Source organism: Elgaria multicarinata, chromosome 2, assembly GCF_023053635.1.
Source record: "Elgaria multicarinata webbii isolate HBS135686 ecotype San Diego chromosome 2, rElgMul1.1.pri, whole genome shotgun sequence".
NCBI lineage: Eukaryota > Metazoa > Chordata > Lepidosauria > Squamata > Anguidae > Elgaria > Elgaria multicarinata.
In genome coordinates, this window is record NC_086172.1 from 122,229,318 (window position 1) to 122,251,284 (window position 21,967).

General features: G+C 40.2%; 1 protein-coding gene across 12 annotated transcripts in view; it reads left to right on the top strand.

The window, feature by feature from the left end:
* Positions 1-21,967, top strand: part of MADD (MAP kinase activating death domain) — a 93,847-nt gene that overhangs the window by 4,862 nt on the left and 67,018 nt on the right. For all 12 annotated transcript variants that reach the window (XM_063117512.1, XM_063117513.1, XM_063117514.1 and 9 more), the window contains exons 2-6: positions 13,960-14,132; positions 16,578-17,192; positions 19,647-19,950; positions 20,261-20,392; positions 21,097-21,210. In XM_063117512.1, the coding sequence (XP_062973582.1) occupies positions 14,071-14,132; positions 16,578-17,192; positions 19,647-19,950; positions 20,261-20,392; positions 21,097-21,210 (1,227 nt within the window). In that variant the 5' untranslated portion in view covers positions 13,960-14,070. The remainder of the gene's footprint in view (positions 1-13,959; positions 14,133-16,577; positions 17,193-19,646; positions 19,951-20,260; positions 20,393-21,096; positions 21,211-21,967) is intronic.

Sequence of the window (21,967 nt, forward strand, 5' to 3'; positions counted from 1 at the left end):
GTTCAGTAAAAGAGCTGTGTAAATAATTATACAAAAGTTATCCACCCACAGACATTTTTTACTAGCTGTTACATAATCTTCTCATAGCACTTCTGATCCTTGGTGCTGACAGTGGCGAGTATTTTTTTTATCCATTACAATTGATTTACCACTTGTACCTCTTCCTGGAGGAAAGGTACTAGTTGTACCTATCTGGAAACTAGGGCTCTTGTGATAGATGGCTTTTAAATCTTTCTGCAGTAGGTTGTGTATGGGGCTGCTGTTGAAGTCTCATCAGAACTTCACCTCATACAGAATGCAGCATCTCAGCTCCTTGCAGGTATAACAGGCAAAATATAAGGAACATATAAGGCCAGTATTAACTAACTGTACTGGCTACTATTATGCTTCTGAGCCCAGTTTATGGTGCTAGTCATTATTTATGCCACAGACAGCTTAGCACATAGGTGCTTGCAAACTATGAGGTTACAAAATCCTACTTCCTTATCAGAGGATTCCTTTCTTGTACATAATGACATTTGCATGTATTATTAGCATATAATAAAATATCAGACCATATATATTTGATGTATATTCTGCACACAATTACATAATCAACCATTTTATAGTTCCAAATAGATGAATCATTATGCAACTGTTATATAAATTTTGTGCTGACATATCTATTCTGTGAGAAAAATAGTGGCACTGTGTTATGACAATTTCACCTTGAATATGTCTTCTAAACAAACTTCTTTGTGTATTTATCTTAGCTTATGGAAATACATAGCCAGTGAACTAGAAAAAAACCATGTTGTGCTCGGACTGCTAAACTTTTTTCATAATTCTTCGATGCTGAATATTTTATTGAAATATTCCATTTTTTTAAGTAGGGAAGTAAAAAAAGAAGAGAATCTGAATGTAGTGGAAATGCAAGGAGTTTTAAACTGGACAATGAAGCTAAGGCATTGGATGCATTGTGAGTATATAGGGACAAGAGCAGGGCCTACAGATTAAGAAGGAAAGGGATTGCTCTTCTGAGCAGTAAATGTGGGCAGTCCTTCCTGGATTGAAAGGTAAAAGGAAGTACTTCTTCACACAGCACACAGTTAAACTATGGAATTCACTATGACAAGATGTGGCGATGGTCACTAATTTGGATGGCTTTAAAAGGGGGGTGGGTAAATTCCTGAAGGAGAAGGCTATCAATGGCTGGTAGTCTTGATGGCTTAGTGCAATCTCCAGTATCAGAGGCAGTAAGCCTGTTTAACTAGTTGCTGGGGAACATGGGTGGGAGGGTGTTGTTGCACTATGTCCTACTTCTGGTTTCCTGGTTGACAGCTGGCTGGCCACTGTGTGAACAGAGTGCTGGACTAGATGGACCCTTAGTCTGATTCAGCATGGTTCTTCTTATGTCCTGTTTGATAGAATACTAAAATTGGATAAGTAAAAATTCATGGAGTATACATGTGACTTTAGTCAGCAAATTAGAGATAATTTTGATGTTCATGTTCTACTATCACATTACATTAAATATACAGGACCACTTCAGATGACATTTTTTTGTTTTACACCTAGGATTGTTAAAAGTGTGCCCCTAAGTTACATGTTTGCTCAGAATTACCTCACTATGTTCAATGAAGTTTACTCCTTGCAAGTCTGTTTAGGATTGCAGTTGTAAAAAAAAGTATGAATGAAGCAAAATGTTTATAAATGCAGGTACTGGATGGCAACACATCCCTGTTGATTGTACTGTTGGTGGCAGACCGAGTTTGCCTCTGCATAACTTCTGAAATATCTGACACTGAAACCTGGATGCTTTTAGCTTCTCTCTTAGTCTGTTAGGAATCCATATTAAGCATGTCCTTTGGGTAGTTCAAAAGTATGTAACGTCTGAGGTTAGTAGTTTGTCAATATTGTTTTGGTTATTAGAGTTTAGTTTCAGGCAAGGCATACCAATAACCAGTTTTCAATGCCATAGCTCAGCACCAACACATAGAATAATGACTTTGAGCATATGTACTCAACCATTTAGCACCACAATCAACTTCTGAGATTTAGAGGAAAGAGCTTCCAAATCAGATACACAACTTCAATGTAGATTTGTGCCTCAGCACTTTCATTTTAGAAACTGAACACTGGTTAGATCTGAGGTAGACAGACTTCAGGCTTATCAGTGGTTAATTTAGGATGCAGGAAGAAAAATAGCCCATGTGTATTTAGCAGCATCCCTCAGTGAAATTAACATACTGGTAGCCCAATGGTTCACCCAGTCCAGTACTCTTTCTGTGATAATAGCTAGTACTGAATGCTTCAGACTCCTGCAGGGCAGCTAAAGAATTTCATGCAGTGCATAGGCTGTATATGTAATTTGTGCATACCGATGTCCAATAAAAAAAGTGTTTCCCATGAAATACGTAACCTTTATACTGATCTCTAATGGTAGCTTTGAATTACAAATTGGGATAGGACCATATGTACAAAATAGTTGTATACCAATAGAGGCAAGACAAGAGTTGGAGCTAGGTTTGGAAGTTCTTTTGTGTGGACTTGCTTTAGTGTGTATATGAATGCTGATAGAGGAGGAAACATAGTTTCTCCTGTGAGGGTCTAGAATACTTTATCATAATGCCACCATTCCCCTTCTGTCTGGCCCTGATTGTAAACTGATATTACCGCAATAAATTTGCTTGAAATGTATTGAAATGCATTGAGTGTAACAATTCTGCTTTACATGTTCTTGAGTAAGCACCCTAATATTCCCTTTGCTTTAAGTTGTTGGAAAGAAAGTATTTCCCGAGTATTCTTTACTCTTGGATAGTATTTAAAGTAAACAAAAGAAATGGTAAGGAAAATGGGGGGAAACAGATAAAAGTAAACGAACACTTTACATGATTCTGCCAAATCAGTTATTATATTACACTTTGAAGACTTCTAGATGTTCCATTAATCCTAGCTTTTACAAGATTATTACATTAGGCCCAGAATTAATTTAGAAAAACTTGCTTTCTTGATTACCATACAGGATAAAGTATTTTTGCGCCTTCATCCTCCCAGATGGATGAAAGAATGTAGTTGGGGTGGTGGAAAATCTGATGTAATTTACAGCAGAGTTACTTTATATAGAAAAAGATTGGCAACACAGCATTAGTATTAGGGGCAATAAATGCAGATTAGAGCCAGTTTAAAAGAAGTTCAAATCAACTTACTTTATTAGTGCTTTTATACACATAATCAGAGAAAGCTATCTAACATTGTTTAACTGCAAGCACCCCCTAAAGCTGGGTGTGTAAGTAAGCGAAGGCATGAGGTATGGCTACTTGCTTCCTTCAGGGAGAGGCTGCATGGTGCTTGTGCAGAGGCAAGAGGAAGGGGAAGGACAAGGAAAAAGGAACTGATCAAGTTACAGGACTGCAAAGGGGATGAACAAGACACATTCTCTATCATCCCCTGATGTGGAATTGCTCCTATTATCCAGCATTGGGGTCTGCATTATCTTGGCTGAAACTTCTCAAGATCTGTATTGCAGCAGTGTGGATTCCCAGAGGCAAATGTGCACAGAGTTATAGAGTTGTTTCTTTGTTCAGGATACAGTGGGGAAAAATACATTTTTATCAGGGTATTCTCCTTCCTTAAATTATTCAAGGTTCTTTCCGTCAGCACTGTAGTCGGGGACAGAGTGTAAGTATCAGTAACTCTGAATTGGGTCTGGTGAAGGGTTGTGGCCTAGGGAGAGGGGACATGGCCTGGAGAGAGTCTGGACATCCAAGTTGAGAGGCCTAGAGGTCTCTCTTTTGCCCATGGGCTTGAGGTTCCCTCCCCTGTGCTATATAACAGCCTCTAAGTAAACTATCCTACTTTTTTGTGCTGATGACTGTTTTTATTTATTGGCTAGGTGGCAAGATTGTACTGCTTTGACAGTGAGTAATTTTGTTGGCAAGTTCTTAAGCTATCCATTCTAGGTTAATTCTAATCCTCTGCAATATCAGGAGGTACTGCCAGATAAGACTCAGATCTCAGCTGCCAGCTTTGCTGGCTGCTGTTTACGTATCCCGGCTTATGCGGCTGCACAGGGGGTAGAATTACTGGTATCATTGGTCGTTCTGTAGTCTAGCAAACATTTCTTAGCTGTGGAACACCAGAAAAGTTGATGCTCCCTCCCTTTGTTTATAGTTCAGGGGTAGGCAACGTGGTGTCTGTGGGATACTGAAAGAGCACCTTCCCCCTTATTGCCTGGTCAGTGAGGTCATCAGATGGCATGCTACTGGTGGGTCCACAGAGAACTATAGCCCATTGGAGTCCATCCAGAGAAGAGCCGTTAATGTGGTAGGCCCTTTGTGTGGAACTTCTTGCCTCTGGAGGTCACATAGGCACCAACATTGTGTTGTTGTTGGCACCTTCTGAAAGCATCTTTATTTGAAGAAGCCTTCCTTGATTGACCAGCCATTGTTTTTATTGATACTCTGTTTTACAAACATTTTTTTAATTTGGTGTTTTATTCTTTTTATCTGTCTAGATGTTGAGCGGTATATAAATGTAGTAAATAAAACAAATAAAAATGTGTCCCCAGACACCTTTCTTGATGCCTGCCAAGGTGCCCTACCTCTCCCACTTAAAAGCAAAAACAAAATACTTTTTTTGCTGGCAACTGGGATTGCTGTGAAATAGGTTTCCATTGGTGCTCAAAGTGAAGATTCGAAGAAGTATTTTAGTGGGTTGGAGCTCAGAGCCCACTTTTGCCTTGTACTTAATCTTTTGGGTAAATTACTTATCCTTTGTCATGCTTCCCATGGCAGCCATTTTGTGGTGGTTCCAAGAACAGTTTCTCAAATTGTCAAACAGTATGTTCTTTGTACTTAGAGCTTCCAACATAAATGGCTGAAACCATCAAAACACATGGTTTAGCGGGAAAGGAAATTTAGGGCACAATTCTATCTGGATTCTCTCTGGCCTCCAAAATTGGAGATTGCCGGCAATCCTATGCAGGGCGGTTGGAGCATGTAGGGGATCCTCTCTTCTGTGCTCTGGCCATCCTGCATTTTTTCCTAGAGTCAGATGGGTGATTTTACCCATCTAAGTGTGACTTTGGGGAGCTGGAAGGAAGGGGCCTGGAAACCCGGAAGAAAGTCCCTGGAGCTGCCTCTTTTTTGCCTTCTCTGCACTCCATTTCCAAGCGCAGAGACGTAGCTTGCATGGTGAGAACCATGCTGGCTATGAGGGAACAGGGGCGGAGAGCATGGTTTCTGGAACCAAGGTCGGAGTCCTAGCTATGACCTCAGTTCTCAGGAACCAAAATTCTTGTGGCCCTTAGTCAGTGTCTAGTGGCCATAGAATTGCTCCTTTAGACTTGCTGTGTAGAGCAGACCTGGGCAGACATCAACAGTTATTTCCCCCAGGGCTTTATTTTTCTATGGAAAAGTTTCCATTTCATAAATTCATTCATAAAAATGAATGTATGCCAATTGCAAATACAATATTAGACAAGCTTGGCAGTTTTAAAGTTGTAATTAATGATTTTAGGTGATTATTTATACTACGTATGTGAGAGAATATATATCAACTACATATACATCTCAGTGTGAAATAAAACTAAGAAGTAATGATAGTGAAACTGAAGGTGCCCCATCAACCATAGCTGACGAAAGTTGTACTCCACTGAAATTGCCAGCATATTATGCATGGTGCTTTGGGTTGCTAAAATTAATTTGTCCAGTCTTCCCCATCTGGTGCTCTCCAGATGTGTTAGACTACAACTTTCAGCATCCCCAGCCAGCTATGCTGACTGAAGGATGTTGGGAGTTGTAGCCTAACATATCTGGAGGGCACCAGGTTGGAGAAGACTATTATGTCAACAGTTTTCAGTAACTTCGTTTCTTTTTTATATTTGAACAATGTAAGGGAAGTGCATGCTTTTTTCTTTAAATGTTTACTCCGGTAAAATGTTTATATAATACTATGTGTAAATCTCAATAAGTGTGCTATAATCTTTTCTGCAAATATTTCAGGTCAGATATTTCTCATGTTGAAGAAGTTGGCAGGTCAGATGGGGAATCCCTGTAGGCCATAACCAGGCCATAGACCAGAGGTTCCCCATGTCTGAGGTAGAACAAATTGTAGGAGGAAGGACAACTGATAGAGGAACCCGGAAAGTGAAGAAGAGAGATCAGAGTGAAGGAAGCAGAATCTTGGGTAGAGAGTGAGAATGGGTATGACAGTGAGTCAGGCCTTAACAGAGCATCAGAGCTAGGGAAGAAATGTTGAGGGTTCGTACATGTGGATCAGAGAGATGTAGTAGTGCTGCTTGGCCAGGTAAATGGCAGATGACAAAGAGGGAATCAACTCTTTTGCTTTCCACAGGCATGCATGAGAACATGAGTGAAGATATTGAAGGGAGGCAGTGACCCAAGGTTGGAGATGGGAGAGGCAAAAAATTCATTGGAAGAATAGAGCAAACATATTAAGAATTGATGATAAGAGTAAGAACATAAGAACTGCCATGCTGGATCAGCTGTCGACCAGGGACCAACAAAGCAGGACATGGTGCAACAACACCCTCCCACGCATGTTCCCCAGAAACTGGTGCACATAGGCTTACTGCCTCGGATACTGGAGGTAGCACATAATCACAGCTGGAAGCCATTGATGGCCTTCTCTGGGAATTTATCCACCCCCCCTTTTAAAGCCATCCAAATTGGTGGCCATCATTACATCTTGTGGTAGTGAATTCCATAATTTAACTATGCGCTCTGTGAAGAAGTACTTCCTTTTATTTGTCCTGAATCTGCACCAATCAGTTTCATGGGATGACCCCAGGTTCTAGTATTTTGAGAAAGGGAGAAAAAAGTATCCTTATCCACATTCTCCACACCATGCATAATTTTGGACACCTCTATCATGTCTCCGCTTAGCCTCCTTTTTTCCAAGCTAAACAATCCCAGCTGTTGTAACCTTCCCTCATAGGAGAGATTTGAAGGTAATTACTGAAGGTAATTACTGCGGAGTCTTCAAAGCAGACAGATGCAACAGAAGAGAGGACAATACTTCCAGGAAGGCTATTTGATCAGTGGACTGGTGGTCATGGTAGAAGCAGGAGACAGAATATGAGAAGTGTGTTGACCAAAAGGGCACTGAAATGGCTAAATAATTTTCCTAAGAGAAGACTGCAGAGACTTTTAACTGCAGATAACTAATTTGATCTGGAATGGTTGAATAGTCTAAATGAGGGTTTTGGGAAGACCTACAAGAAGACCTCTAAAAGACTCCAGACTCACTTTTTTTTTTTTTTTTAGGAACACTCAGGTTTACATTCTAGAACCCTGACCCATGGGCAAAAAGACCCTGGACTTGTGATTTTATACCAATTAATTTTTTACCAATTGTGGCATTATAATACCTCTAAGTAGGACCCTGACAGAGAGCTGGCTTTGGAAAAAAGAAAAAAAAATGCAGCAATGTTTGCTTTGCTTTACTATCCTGCAAACACATCTTTGTAAAAACAAAAGCAAGGTCACAGTGAGCTCTATTTTGCAAAGCTGCTGATAACAAGCAGAGAAGAGAAGCATCAGAAGGAAAAGCCTTTGCTGACTATTTCAAGTGGTGCACCTGCACTGATAGGGGATGCTGAGAATGTTCTTACTTGATGACTGTTGGTTTGGGAGGACATCACAATAGCATGAACAATGTTTGGGGAGAGCCACAGATGGTGTAAATGATTGAAGATGACTGTAAGTTCAAGGAAGATGGATCAGGGAGGAGGAACATGTCAATCAAGACAATATGCCCAGATGGTAGAACTTCAGTAAAGTCTCAGATTAACCCATTCATGATAATGCTGAAGATGTTCCCAAAACACATGGGGATAAAATTTGAGATTGTTGTGGAATAGATAGGCACCTCACTTCTGATTGGTGAATGGGTGGTTTCACCACTCACATATCCCATTTTGATTGGAAAATGGTTGTCTTATGACTCATTGGGGCCCTCACCTCTGGCCAGAACAAGTGTAGCAAGAGATCCACTTCACTTCACTCTCACTTCTGCTTGTCTTTGCCTCTGATCTTTGCTGGACCACCAGACCCAAGGATTTGGGTAACTATGGCTTTTTTAGACAGACTTTAGACTTTAACTTTAAAATATTTTTAACCCTTTGCTTCCTGAAATATTTTCTGAACTTGGGACTTTGTCTCATTTCTGAAGATGGCACTTAGAACCATTTCCAGACTTAAAGGTATCTTAGAACCAAACTTGGTTAAACCTTTTAATCTCAAATTTGATTAACTGTGTAAATGCCATTTTGCTTTGGGTTCTAGAACAGAATGTAAAGTTTAGATTCTAACATTCTCACTACCAAAATTAACTGCTTAATTCCCAGAACGTAGTGTGCAGGAAGAAGTCAAGGGGAACGTAGCAATTTTATCTTGTTTAAATTTAGCTTTGAAACAGAAGTAGAATGCAGGGATGTGCTGAGGACGAGTCACATTATCCATACAATGCTGGAAGCTCAATTTGCTATCTGTAGTGCCAGTTTTGTCAACCTTTTAAGATTGAATTCATGTTACTTTCTCTTTCACTGCTAATATCACAAAGAAGATTTCAACTTATGCTCATGTAAACACCATGCTAATTTTATTTTTGTAAATAATGCATTTCAATTTACTTTTGAGTCTGTGATGATGTTTGCATGTTTGGACTTGGCTTGGTTACCGGCTGCCGTGTCTTGAACCCAGTTGGTATAAGTTCTGAAGTTAAGCAGGACCAAACTAACAGTCGTAACTTAGTGTGATGTTAAAGAGATAAGGTTATCTCAGCAAATGTTTGCCAAAATAATGAGAACTGTTTGGGCAGATGGGAACTTTTGAGGTAGGTTGGTGGGAAGGAGGACTGTTGCAAATATCTTTCCAATCCCTTGCGCTAGCATTATGATGGAAAATGGAATTGGAAAAGCAGTTGTTTTAATTCTTTATTTACCCTTGCTGTACAAAAAAGTGCTATGTGTGTCTTGCATATTTTTTTAGGCATGCATTTTTTCTTTCCCTTGTAGAACTCCTTGGAGATCAGGCATAGTATAAATGTTTTCAAATAAATAAAATGCACATGCATGTGCACACGTACAAGTACTTTGTGTCCCTCCATCTATGCTACCTTAGATATCAGGTGTTCATTGTAACTCCAGAAAGAAGCTATCTGTTGGGGAAGCGGGGAGAAAGGCTGACCAAACAGATGCTGCCTGGAAGAACTGTTGTATAGCCATGTTTGCCAGGAACATACCTGGATTGCTGTTACAGACTTTCCCGCTACCTGAGTCCTCCAGTGAAAACCTTGAGTTGAGTCAGCTCCAGTTTGTGTCCCTTTGAAATTCCATGGAAAGGATTAAGGAACCATGTTTGGTTCTCTCTTCTATTTTGTGGGTAGAGTTGCATAGATTAGGAACATAGGCTCCCAGATTTGCAAATTGGTTTACTGATTTGTTTGGATGCTTACTGCTATGATGGGAGGCAATTCTAGACCCTGTGCCTAGATGACAATTTTGGAGAACACCTACAGAAAGTCTAGATAATCACCCTGCATGTATATGTGGCAGGGAAGTTGTGTATTGTTAGAAATATTCTGTGTGATTGATAGCCTAGTTCAAAGTCAGAGATAAAGCTGAGTTCCATTCTACCATCCATGGGGAAAGTCCTTCTGGCTGGGAAGTTTTAGCGTGTGAAGCAAATGTCATGCTGCCATAGAGGCCTTTGGGTGCCGTGAAAGTGATGCTTAATTGCTGGCATGATGCAGCTGTTATGCCCAGGTGAATCTTATTTGTAGTGTGGGTGGTGCTGAGTGATTTGTGTGTGCATGGGGGAGAGGGAGGCTGCAGTTGCACTATAAATAGTTCAGATTGGCTGTGATCTAGGGACAAGAAACTGAGTTGCTATGGAGACTGAACTGAATCAGATTACCTGAGGCTTCTGTTATCCAGCAGCTGCATACATGGAGACTGCATGGCCAGTCCACTTGCAGACAAAAATGCTGCAGTCACATTCTCCTATAAGAAAGCAGAAATCATGTACTATGTATGATAATGTTAACCAAATCAGTTACTAGAGCAACAATAACCACAATCTGTACACGAGTGTAGCAGAAATGGCAGCCTCCATTTGTATGGGGAATATTTATTTTATTTATTTATTACATTTTGTACCGCCCAATAGCCGAAGCTCTCTCACAAACAATTTGTTTGTGTTACATATTACCTTGCTTATTGAATCTGCAAATGTGTGACTGTAGGTGTTGAGGAACACAACTGTCTTTGTTTAATCAGCATCATTGCCACTTCTATAGGAGATTCTCCAGTATCATGTGGAGCAAAGAACTGATTTTGGTATTTATTGGAGAGTGTTTCTGTTGGCATTATGCTGCTATTGAAAAGGCAAGATATTTTTAAAGTCACCAGATGTGGTTTGGCATCTGTGCTCTTTTTGTTTGGGCCTCTTAACTGGGTTGCACTCTTATAATATCTCTGTAGGCTTCATTTATTTTTGATGAGCCCTGTTTTTTTCCTGCTCTGAATTGGAAGAGGATTAATGACTGCAGTCTGTGCCTCCTGTTCAGTGCAAACTAGTTAAGTGTATCATTTAATGGCTAAAATTGGATTTCCTGCCTTATTTCAAAAATAATTCTGTACTTAAAATGCAGATTTTAATGGTTGATGTCATTTTGTTTACTACCTCAGATCTTTTAGAGCATTTCTGTTGTTTGAAAGCTGCTCATGTTTCCTGTCAGATATTGTGCCTCTAGTTTATACTGTAGTCATCCTATTTTAAATGCATTATTATCTTGCCAAATGAATCTATTGTCAAGTTCATATAAACAGTAGATAAGTAGAGATAAATAGATAAAAGTGGTCCTGGGCTCCAGCACCTCATACTGTAATATAGTGTAGCAGCATCTTCCCACATATATGTTCCAACAGTCACTATTTACCAGGAATAGTTCCTATTTTTTGGAACTTGTCCTTATATGGTCCCTATCTTGGGGACAGTTTAGTATGTGCATGCATTCACCAGTGTTGTGATTCTTGAAGTTTTAGCTCCCCTCCCACAAAGCCTAGAAGTTAACTTGGAGGTATGCATGTTGATGGTAGTATACATGTATGTAAATACACGTGCATGATCACTAAGGCTCTATCTACTGCAAAGTTTGTCATTTCACATATTGCAGCTGGTAACGTTCATTTTGATTAATTGAGTATTGTTTAGATAACACGCTAAGCCACAGTGGTTAAGCTTTTTGAGATAAACATTACGGTTCAGTGTGTAGTGTGAACCATGACTTAGCGTGCTGTGTGAACCATTCCTAACCATGGTGGCTACATAACCATGGTTTAAACATGCTCATTAACCATTTGCTGCAAAAGGGTTAGTGGCCTAACCATGGCTTAATGTGACATCTGAATAGACTCATCATGTTTTTCTAGTCCTTCACCAAAAACAACATCCCTTTTCATTTTTAAGTCTTGTTGCCAGACTCATGCTGATTCTTTTTTCCTTTTTGTCTAAAGGAAAACAAAAGTATTCTCTATATCCACCCCCTATACACACATAGTTTCCTATCAAAATAGTAAACGTTGCTGAATATATGACCTGAGGCCATTTAATAGTAAGTGTAGCAGATCAACTTTGTGATTAAATGTTCTACAAGTGCCCCCCTATAAAAACATGCTGCACTGTGGCATGGTGCTCTTTAGTGTTCTAGCTGCTTCAGCCTTGTTCTCTGTTTTGGTTTTTTTCCTCCTCTCATTCCCATTTTGGATCGAGTAAATAGAAATGCAACTAGATGAAAGTGAAATGATAAATATGCTCTCTAGGTGAACCTACTCGTATAGGAAAGAAATGTTGCATGTCAAATGCTATGCTTCTGAGTTATAACTCCTCAGCAAAGCTCAGCACTGCAGTATATTTATGGATGGAACTGGGGATTGGGCACTTGTTGCTGTGGATCCTGACTTGGCAATAATTTGACTTGGCCTTCGTAAAGCAGAAAAAGATTTGCTTACATAAGTCTTGTAATCAGATTAATTAACCCACATTTATGTGTAAGTTTATAATACGTGTTAGCTAGGCTTGTTATATAGTAAGTGGTATTAACTAAGTTCCATGAAAATCTTTATAAATGACGTTGTCATCATTCTGAGCAGAAAAATATATCTAAAACTAAAGATTCTGCTGACAGATACCCCTATTGAAGCTGTTTGGTCTCTAGCTGCTATATGAGGTTATATATGTTTACAAAAAGTGAGTGCTAGGTCTGGGGAAACAGTGTATCTCCAGTTTGAAGGTTATGCCTTTTCTCTCCTCCTTGTCTAATATAACAAATATTGATGCACATATCACTTTCCTCACTTCAGCTACTTTTCTTAAGACACCAAATCTGTTTTTGAGCCATGATATCCTTCAGTTTTTTTGTTTGCTTGTTGTGAATATTGTCATCTTCCAAGCACTAAAGCTATTCTGTACTAGCATATGTGGTTGCATATAATTCTACTAAACAACTGACATATGCAACTGCACATGGGATAGAATCATAGAATAGAAGAGTTGGAAGGGGCCTGTAAGGCCATCGAGTCCAACCCCCTGCTTAATGCAGGATAGGTAAACAAATTGCACTGATGAGAGCTATGACTCTTATGTTATAGTGTTTCTGTTTACATTTTGATTTAGTGTAGGCAGAGAGCTGGATACTGATTGCTCTCATATTTTACCCCAACACAATCATATGGTAGTTTTGTGCTTCCAACATGGTGCAATCAGAGGACATCCTGACAAGAACTATTTAAAGACCTTTCTTGTGCTGTTGTGATGATCTTATTTTGGGGCTTAGTAAAAAGACAAGTAAGAGGAGACATGATAGTGGTTTAGAGTGCATTGCAGCAATCTAGCTTGAAGGTTACCAGAGCATAGACAACTGAAGTCAGGTTATCCCTGTCCAGATAGGGGTGTAACTGGGCCTCCAACCAAAGCTGGTAGAAGGCACTCCACTTGAGGAGTGCTGTCACTTGAGGCCACCTGAGCCTCAAGTGACAGCAATGGTTCTAGGAGAACCCCCCAAGCTACAAACCTGCTCCTTCAGGGGGAGTGCAACCCCATCCAGAACAGGTTGAACACCCTCCATCCGTTCAGGAGAACCACCTACTAACAGCATCTCAGTCTTGCCTGGATTGAGTTTCAGTTTATTAGCCCTCATGCAGTCCATTGACACAGCCAGACACCAGTTCAGCACATCCACAGCCTCACCTGATGAAGGTGAAAAGGAGAAATAGAGCTGTGTGTCATCAGTATACTGATGACAACACACTTCCAAACTCTGGATGACTGCACTCAACTGTTTCATGTAGATGTTGAACAGCATGGGGGACAAGTCTGACCCCTTCGGAACCCCATACTGGAGAATCCACAGGGTTGAGCAATGTCCCCCAAGCACTACCTCCTGGAGCCAACCTGTCAAGTAGGAGCAGAACCACTGCAATGCAGTACCTCCCACTGCCAACTCAGACAGTTGTCCCAGAAGGATACCATGGTCGATCGTATTGAAAGCAAGTAGATGTGATGCTCATGCTTTCCTCTGATTAGGCATGCAGAGGCTTGTTATATGGGATGTTTTTTTGAAATTGCTGCTGTGCAATTCATTCCTGCTTACTTATGAGTAGCCCTGAAGAGGCTTTTCCTGCATGCTTCTGAGTAGGCTTTGAATCCATAAGAATCACATTTTGGTCCCAACTATTTTGTCATTGGCTATGTGGGCCCCAAGAGCTTTCTCAGATTGGAATTCAATACTTTGATTGAAAAAAGGGTTTTCCAACCCTGGTCTAGATGGTGGAAATGTGAATACTTTGCTCGGATCAAGCTGTTTTGTGACAAATCTGCTGATTATGCACAAAGTGCTGCTTATAATCAAAGTGAATGTGAATCTGACCTTGAGTTTAATATCTCTTGACTGTAGGTTGATGTCACAGTTTCCATGAGCCTTCTTTTCTCAAAGGCAGACAACTGAAGCTAGCTGGACCAATGAAGGACGAATTCACTGAGATGTCATAGTGAAGGAGGTGTGACCATGGTGCAGAGGAAGAAGAGCTGTCCTCGCTTACTTGATTACCTTGTGATTATTGGGGCCAGGTACAATAGCAACAATCAAAATGTGACTTGCATAATGTGCATATATATGGAGTCTGGGCCAATTGTGGGCTGGAGTTGAAAGCAGTAAATCTCTGCTGCCACTGATCATCAGCCAAGAGGGAGAGGAGCCTATATCTTTACTGGTGGGGTATCTGTTGGATGTATCCAAGGCAGTGGGAAATCATGCAACTCTCTGCAGGCACACTGCTGGTGAATGATGACCAAGAGTGCTTGGTGCAGATGCCCCCTGCCTCAGCTGCTTTCATCAGTTGCGTGCCAGTAAAGATGCTGTGCATTCCACCCTCTTGGTCACTATGCTGCAACAGTGGATATTTTGTGCTTTCTTCCCCACTTCACTGGCTGTTGCTGGCTTTAGATGTCACTTGAAATCAAATTATTAAAAGCCACTGACAAGCAAACAGTTCATATATTAAATTGCTGCATTTCTCCTGACATAGTAATTAAAAGTACCCTGCAGATGATATAATTAATTTAATACCAAACTAAAGGTGTGCCAAATACCTACCCTAGCTTTCATGCAACCATTTGTCCTCCATAAAATGGAGGGGGGATATTCAGGTACATTTTGGGGGGGGGTTCTAAAAATTTGGGGAGGTCTTTCTTTTAGATAAGACATGGGCAAGGTTCCCCTTCCCCCCCTGTTTTACTTAAAACAAACTTGGCACTGCTTGTTAAGTGGCAGCTTGGCTGCCTACAACAGCCAGGCAGCATTCTTTGGGCCAGAATGCCCTGAACACCTCTGTGCTATGATGTAACAGCATTCTCAGGGGCATTCTTAGCAGGGTGGGGAGATGGCATATTTAAAGATAAGATTCCCAGCCGAAGTTCTTATAAGTTAACCTCTGCTCTAAGTTTGGATAGAAGATCTTTGGGGGGATTTTTGTTCTATCCCCATGAAATGCTGGCAAAAAGTACTAGGTCAAACTACATGTTACACTGAGTTCTGGGTAACCTCCCTCAACTTAATTGTTTAGCAATACGCAACCACTGTAGACTGTAATTGGAAATGGAGGAAGACAGGTGGGGAGAAGGTGCTTTAACTGTTATCCATTTTTCCTTTCCAATTACCCCAGATGCTTTTATCTTTACAGGGAACCATCATTTGCAACAAGACTAATGTGTGGCACAATATAGCCTAGTTGTTAATGTGCCATACATTTAAAATATATAGAAATTTGGTAAAAGATACAGAAACCTGCATCTCTTCGCTGTTGGGGGAAGGCACATGTCCTTCCTTTGTTCTAAATTGCAGCAGCTGCTTTTCATTTAAAAAAATCACGAAAGTTAGAATGCCATGTGTGCCCCTTATTTAGATACTTTTGTTTAATTTTTATCAGAACTGGTATATGTAGCTTTTATAATCAGTGACGTCCTTTGCTGTGATTTATTAACTGCTAAGAAAATATCATATTAAACTCGTGGGGTGTGAATATATGAAACATCTGTTGCATATTGCAGTTAATTGTTCAGTTAATACTTGTATTTCATCAAATATATGATTAACAATTAAAATAGTTCCCCTATAAAATCAGTGTAATTAAGAGCATGAGCTGGACCTCTCTCATTCAGATAACAGCTCAGTCATCAGTTTGCTTAATTGTCTTATGCAAGCCCTCCCTTGTTTAATGGAACTTGGCCCTCCCCACAACTCTGGGTCTGTAATAAGGGAATGGTAATACTGGCCTCCGGGTCTCCAGTGTGCCTGCCTTTAAGAGCAGTTAGGCTGGTGGGCATGAGGGATAGGACCTTCTTGGTAGTGCCCCCTCTGCTTGTGGAAATACGTTCCAATTGTTGTCCTCTAAGCCCCATCATAGATCTTCAAACAGGCCCTAAAGACTCACCTGTTTACCTACTCCCATAATTGAGTTAAGACTACTGGGGCCATTGTGTATTTGGTTTTAACTGTTAATTAAGGATCTTCTGTTTTTATTATTGTTTTGTTATGCTGTATGGTTTCTAATGGTTATTGTATACTACCTTAGGAGGGTTTATCCTAAAAGGTGGCTTTCAAATCAGGTTACCACATTGTCAAGGCTCTCCCACAACTATCTCTTCTCCCTTGATGAGGGAAGGGCCCACCTTTTGTCACTAGCTTAAAATTCCTTTCTTCATGGTGCCAGCTTTTCCATCCAGCAGGCTGTGAAGATAGTTATTGCCCCTGACCCACACATTCTTGTGGATCAGGAAGATGCTGGTGCTGAATACTTTGGCCAACATGTTCAGGCCTCATGAAGTCCATGAATTTGTTTTGACTTGTTCCTGGTTAGTATCTTATTACACAACTCCTTTATTACCCAAGGACAGAGTCATGGTACCTAGAATCTCTAGTGACAGAAAAGGGTCTTAAAGTATTTGAATTGTAAAAGTGTGTAACCAGTGTGGGGTTTCTGTAGCAAAGTAATTTTGCATTTGCTTTCCTTGTAGGCAACCAAGCAGCGATAGTGTGGCACAAACACCTGAACTACTCCGTCGTTACCCTCTAGAAGACCATGCTGATCTCCCACTTCCTCCTGATGTAGTGTTCTTCTGCCAACCGGAAGGATGTTTAAGTGTGCGGCAGAAGCGGATGAGCTTGCGAGATGATACTTCCTTTGTCTTCACACTCACAGATAAAGATACAGGTGTCACTCGCTATGGGATATGTGTTAACTTCTACCGTTCCTTCCAGAAGCGTGTGCCCAAGGAGAAGGGAGAAGGCAGTGGTGGACATCGCGTCCGAGATGGACAGAAAGCCCCCAAATCTGGGGATAGTTCCACTACTCAGGAAGAGAGGGGTAATGAGGGTTCAGAAAGTGGTGTTTCCCTGCAGCCACCAAGCACAGAGTCTGCCCCAGATGTGAATCGATCGCCTCGGAGTAAACGTTCAACAAAAGGCACTCACCGGTCTCGTAACAGTACCCTGACTTCACTTTGCATCCTTAGTCACTATCCCTTTTTCTCTACCTTTCGTGAATGTCTATATACCCTGAAGAGGCTAGTGGACTGCTGTAGTGAAAGACTCTTAAGCAAGAAGTTGGCAATTCCTCGAGGAGTGCAGAGGTACATGAAGGAATGAAGTTCTTTAAATTCCATATCTAAATGATACAATTCTTATTTCATGTTCCACTGGGTATGAGGTGTGCTTATTACATGAGGGTGTTTCCCTAGAAGGAAGCCATTCAGCCTCTCACTAGAGATGGCTTGGTTGAGCTGCTGCCTCTCTTGCTGTTGTCAGTGGCAGTTCTGGCTGTTATGACCTTGGTAGCAAGTCTACTTTGGAGGTACCCTCCCTCCCCATGTTCTCCTGCCACACAGTTTTTCCCATGTAGAGATAACTAATTGCTAATATGGAAGATGGAGATTAATAGTTTTGGGCACTGTTTTCTACACTGAGCGTGCAGCAGGCTGGTAAAAAAAATCGAATGCTTCTTTTAAAAGTTGGATTTTGAAATTTTCTTAAAACAATTAGTAAAAAAACAGCCAAAGATATCATCATGAATACTAATTATACAATTTTAATTATAGTCCTGTTCTGCACTGCAGAATAGTCATAACGCTCTCTCTTGGCCTTGCCTCTCTCTAAGTGCAAAGGTAAAGAAGGTTAATGAATAGAGAATTTGGGGAGATGGAGTAGATCTCAACAAGGAGGAGTCTGGATATAAATGCAAGGTATAGGGGAGGAGAATAGAAAGTGAAGCTAAAGTGAACAGAACCTATTCATGCAGTCTTGACTGTTGAGGAAACTTCTGCTGCACTGTAGAAGGGGAATACCTTATTGAGTTATGGGTTTTACAACCTTATTAGTTATTGCACAGACTGGGCTTCTGGCAAATAACCTTTTGTATTAAGTTTCTGTTTGTTTGGGCCCATACGGAAACTAGCAGAGTATTACAGCGGTTTTCAGCCAAGTCAGCAAAGACATGAATTAAGACAGAGATTTGTATTGGTTAAAACAAACCTTTTTACTGGCATATAAAAATATAATTTAGTTATGGCAAAACAGCTAATACTTACAAACGTTCAGTCAATACAGCTTCACATCAGTTCAGTTATGTGTCATGCACATGAAAATACATTTCCTTTTATAGACTACCTGTACAATGATGCAACTCCTTGCAACCCTTAATTGAAGACAATCAGTTTACCAATTATTCAATTATGATACTCAGTGTCCAGGTGTAGAGTTGACCTTTAAGTTTTCTGCTGAGTCTTCTGTTCCTCCAGCTCCTCAGCAATTAACAAATCAATGGAAAAACATAACCAGGATCCGTTCCAGGATCCAACATACCTAGCATGGCAACAGTGAGCTATTGTTTCTGTTTCCACCTAAATTTTATTAATTTTTAACGTACTTTACATTTATCTGAAAACTGAAATAGTTAACCATTAAAAAATCAATGTGTGTCTTTTGTTTATGTTGTTTGTTGGAGAAGAAAACTGACCCAAAGAATAAACAATCTTTTTAGTACAATTTAAAAGCCTATTTGGTGGAGGTGATTCTGGTACATCATGACAAAAATATCATGGTTAATTGATCAGTTGGAGCTGGTTCATCTCTTGAATGACTTCACAAGTTCATTCTGCTTTAGTACTAAATGACCAAATTATCATTCCATTTTTTGATGAAACCTAAGCTGAAAACAATTCAGAAAAATTGCTTAGTGTATACCTACCTTCTAATGAAACCTACATCTCTGAATATGTATTAAGGTTACATTAAACAATAATGTATTCCAGTTAAAAATGATGTCTAAATAGTGATTTAAACTGTGATTTAAATAATTATAATTGAGTCTTTCAGAGAAGTGATTTAAATCAACTCAACCCTGGTATGCAGTAAAGTTTATTTAATTCTACTTGGGATTTCAATAATTGTTACTAGCTTGTCCTTTTTAGAATGACTGTATCTGTATTATAATACAAAGGAACATTGTGCTAGTTATAATACCTGAATATATTTGAGGGCAACATATCCACTTGGACTCTAGTCTGTCTTGCAACAGTATAATAATTCCTGAAGTACAGGTTCTATGGAGTCTCATAGGGAGTGCCACCTTTGGAATCCTAAATGTCTGATTTATTTGGATCTTAGTTGCTTTCTTCTAGTGACGTAAGTTCAAAGATAGATTCATACGTTGGAATAGAACTTTCTGGTTCCATTACTTTAGTAAGATGACATTAAGGCCTTGCCACCCCTCTTTTTCTAGTCTGAGTAGTGATTTTGGGACATTACAAGATGCATAAAAATATAATAAATAAATAAATTAAATAAATAAAGTTTATGATTTTCTAGTGTGGCCTCTGTTCCCCCCTCCCCAGCTACCTGAATTATACCTGTTCGACATGCATCTGATGAAGTGGACTCCAGTCCATAAAAACTTAGGCTATTATAAATGTGTTAAGATGCCACAGAACTCTGTTGCTCTTATGAAAGGATGCTCATAGCTTCATTACTGGGCAGGTTTCTCAATAGAACTACAGAATATATGTGTCAATCTTGTTGCTTTTATACAGGGATACAATGTGGCGGATTTTCACAGGCTCTCTGCTTGTAGAGGAGAAATCCAGTGCATTGCTACATGATTTACGTGAAATCGAGGCCTGGATTTACCGACTGCTTCGCTCGCCAGTGCCTGTTGCTGGCCAGAAACGTGTGGATGTGGAAGTCTTACCGCTTGAAATGCAGCCAGCCTTGACTTTTGCCCTTCCTGATCCATCCCGCTTCTCACTTGTGGATTTCCCTTTGCACCTGCCCTTGGAGCTGTTAGGTGTGGATGCATGTTTACAGGTGTTGTCCTGCATTCTTCTGGAACACAAGGTAAGGGGAAAGTAGGTCATTATAAATGTAGCCATTTCAGCAGAGGAGGCTGCATTGTCCATTCCATAGCATTTCAAAAGAAACTTAAGGAAGATTATGTGAAGAGGGCTAGAGTAATGTCCGTCACAATGTAAACTTACTGTTAACACAATAAAAGCAATAAGGGCCCTGGGGTTTCTTCTTAAAAGTACTTTTGCATGAAAATATTGTTTGAGTTGTGAGGATTTTAGTAGTATATGAAAGCAGAACATAGTAGCATACAAGAAACCTATGAGTATTGTTATGAGAAAATGAGTTTTGTTGGTTGCAGGTAGTGCTGCAGTCCCGGGACTATAATGCTCTCTCCATGTCTGTGATGGCATTTGTGGCTATGATCTATCCCCTGGAGTACATGTTCCCAGTGATTCCACTGCTTCCTACCTGCATGGCTTCTGCAGAACAGGTATGTCAGTGCTTCAGACTGTTGAAGACTTTTCTTGACAGAAACATTTGGATTCTTCCCTTCCTTTGTCCATGTGTCTATATTAAAATGGACATTTTTATTGTGCCCAACAACTACTGTAAGTAGCCATGTTTAATAGTAGGGACAGAAATGGAAGGCAGATTGGAAAAGAGCCAGCTTTAATTCCATATTATCCCCAAGCTACAATTCTTCCAGGAGCTACCAATGCCATATGAGCAGTGTGGTTTACATTTTCTTTGGGAGAATGAAGACCATACTACTGCTCCAGAGACCTTGTGGCTCTAGAAAGGCAGCACTTATAAAGAGCCAACAATTATCAAAGGGAAAAAAAACCACAGTTCTTCTTCGTGGTCTCTGTGCATCACACATATAGGCTCTGCGCCTGTGCAGAGCTTGTTTAGAATATATTTTCCTTTTCAAACACAAATTCTTCTCTTTATAATCTGGTGGTCCCCATCCAAATTATTGATTTAGTAATGCTATACTAATGCTTCAGTAATGCTATAGCATCTATTGTTTCCAAACGATTGACAGGTATCATTAATTCTTGTATCAACAACTTGTTTGTGTTTTAGGTGTCGCCCTCTGTATAGTAGTTTGGTCTTAGTATTTTTATATATTTTTTTAGCAGAGAAGCTACAAAGGATTCAAATTCTCTCAATAATGTTTTCTGCCCATTACAGCTACTTCTGGCCCCAACACCCTATATCATTGGTGTCCCAGCCAGCTTCTTCCTTTACAAACTAGACTTTAAAATGCCAGATGATGTATGGCTAGTTGATCTGGACACCAATAAGGTAGGTAACTCCTATTTATAAGATAGTGGTAAATATAACCCCCTTTGAGGGGACTGTATGGTCTTATGATTTTCATCTCTAATCACACCTTTTAACTGACATGAAATGGAAGTTCATTATTCCAAAACATCAAGTAAATCTCCTGTAAATACTAAAATGTGATTTTCTGTACTTCTTTTAAAACGTTCATTCATTTCCCCCCTTTTGCTTGGCTTTTTAAAGTGCAGGCTTTGTAATTTACATGCTTCAGATAATTTTTTCATAAATGTTTTGTATCTGTCTTAGGGCATGCATCTTATGTTAGAATACAATAGTGTAAAGCTCATTACTCAAGATCTACCAGACCAGCCTTGCTCATTTTTGTTTTAAACTGACGCTTGAGCAGGTAGAAATGCAGAAAATTTGGAAAAGTTCAAAGCTCAACATTTAATAGCAATTAATTTCCTTCACACCGTACAGGCAGGACAGCTCCTCCACCAGTGGGATGACGGACAAACGTGTTTGGCCAATCAGCAGGTCTTGGCTGCACCAGTGCGATTAGGCTGTTGCCGCCAGCAGGGAGTGGGGAAGAGGACGGAGGCGCTTGAGGGAGGGGAGGCGCTGTGCCACATGCACGTTTTGGAGCAGGGATTCACTATGCATGAGCCATATTTGCATTATTCATGACTCCCTCTGTGTTGAGGGAACTGAGGGGCAATAAAGTGGGAAAGGAGCAGGACTACTAGTGCCCACAGCATCATGGGCTTTGCACTAATAT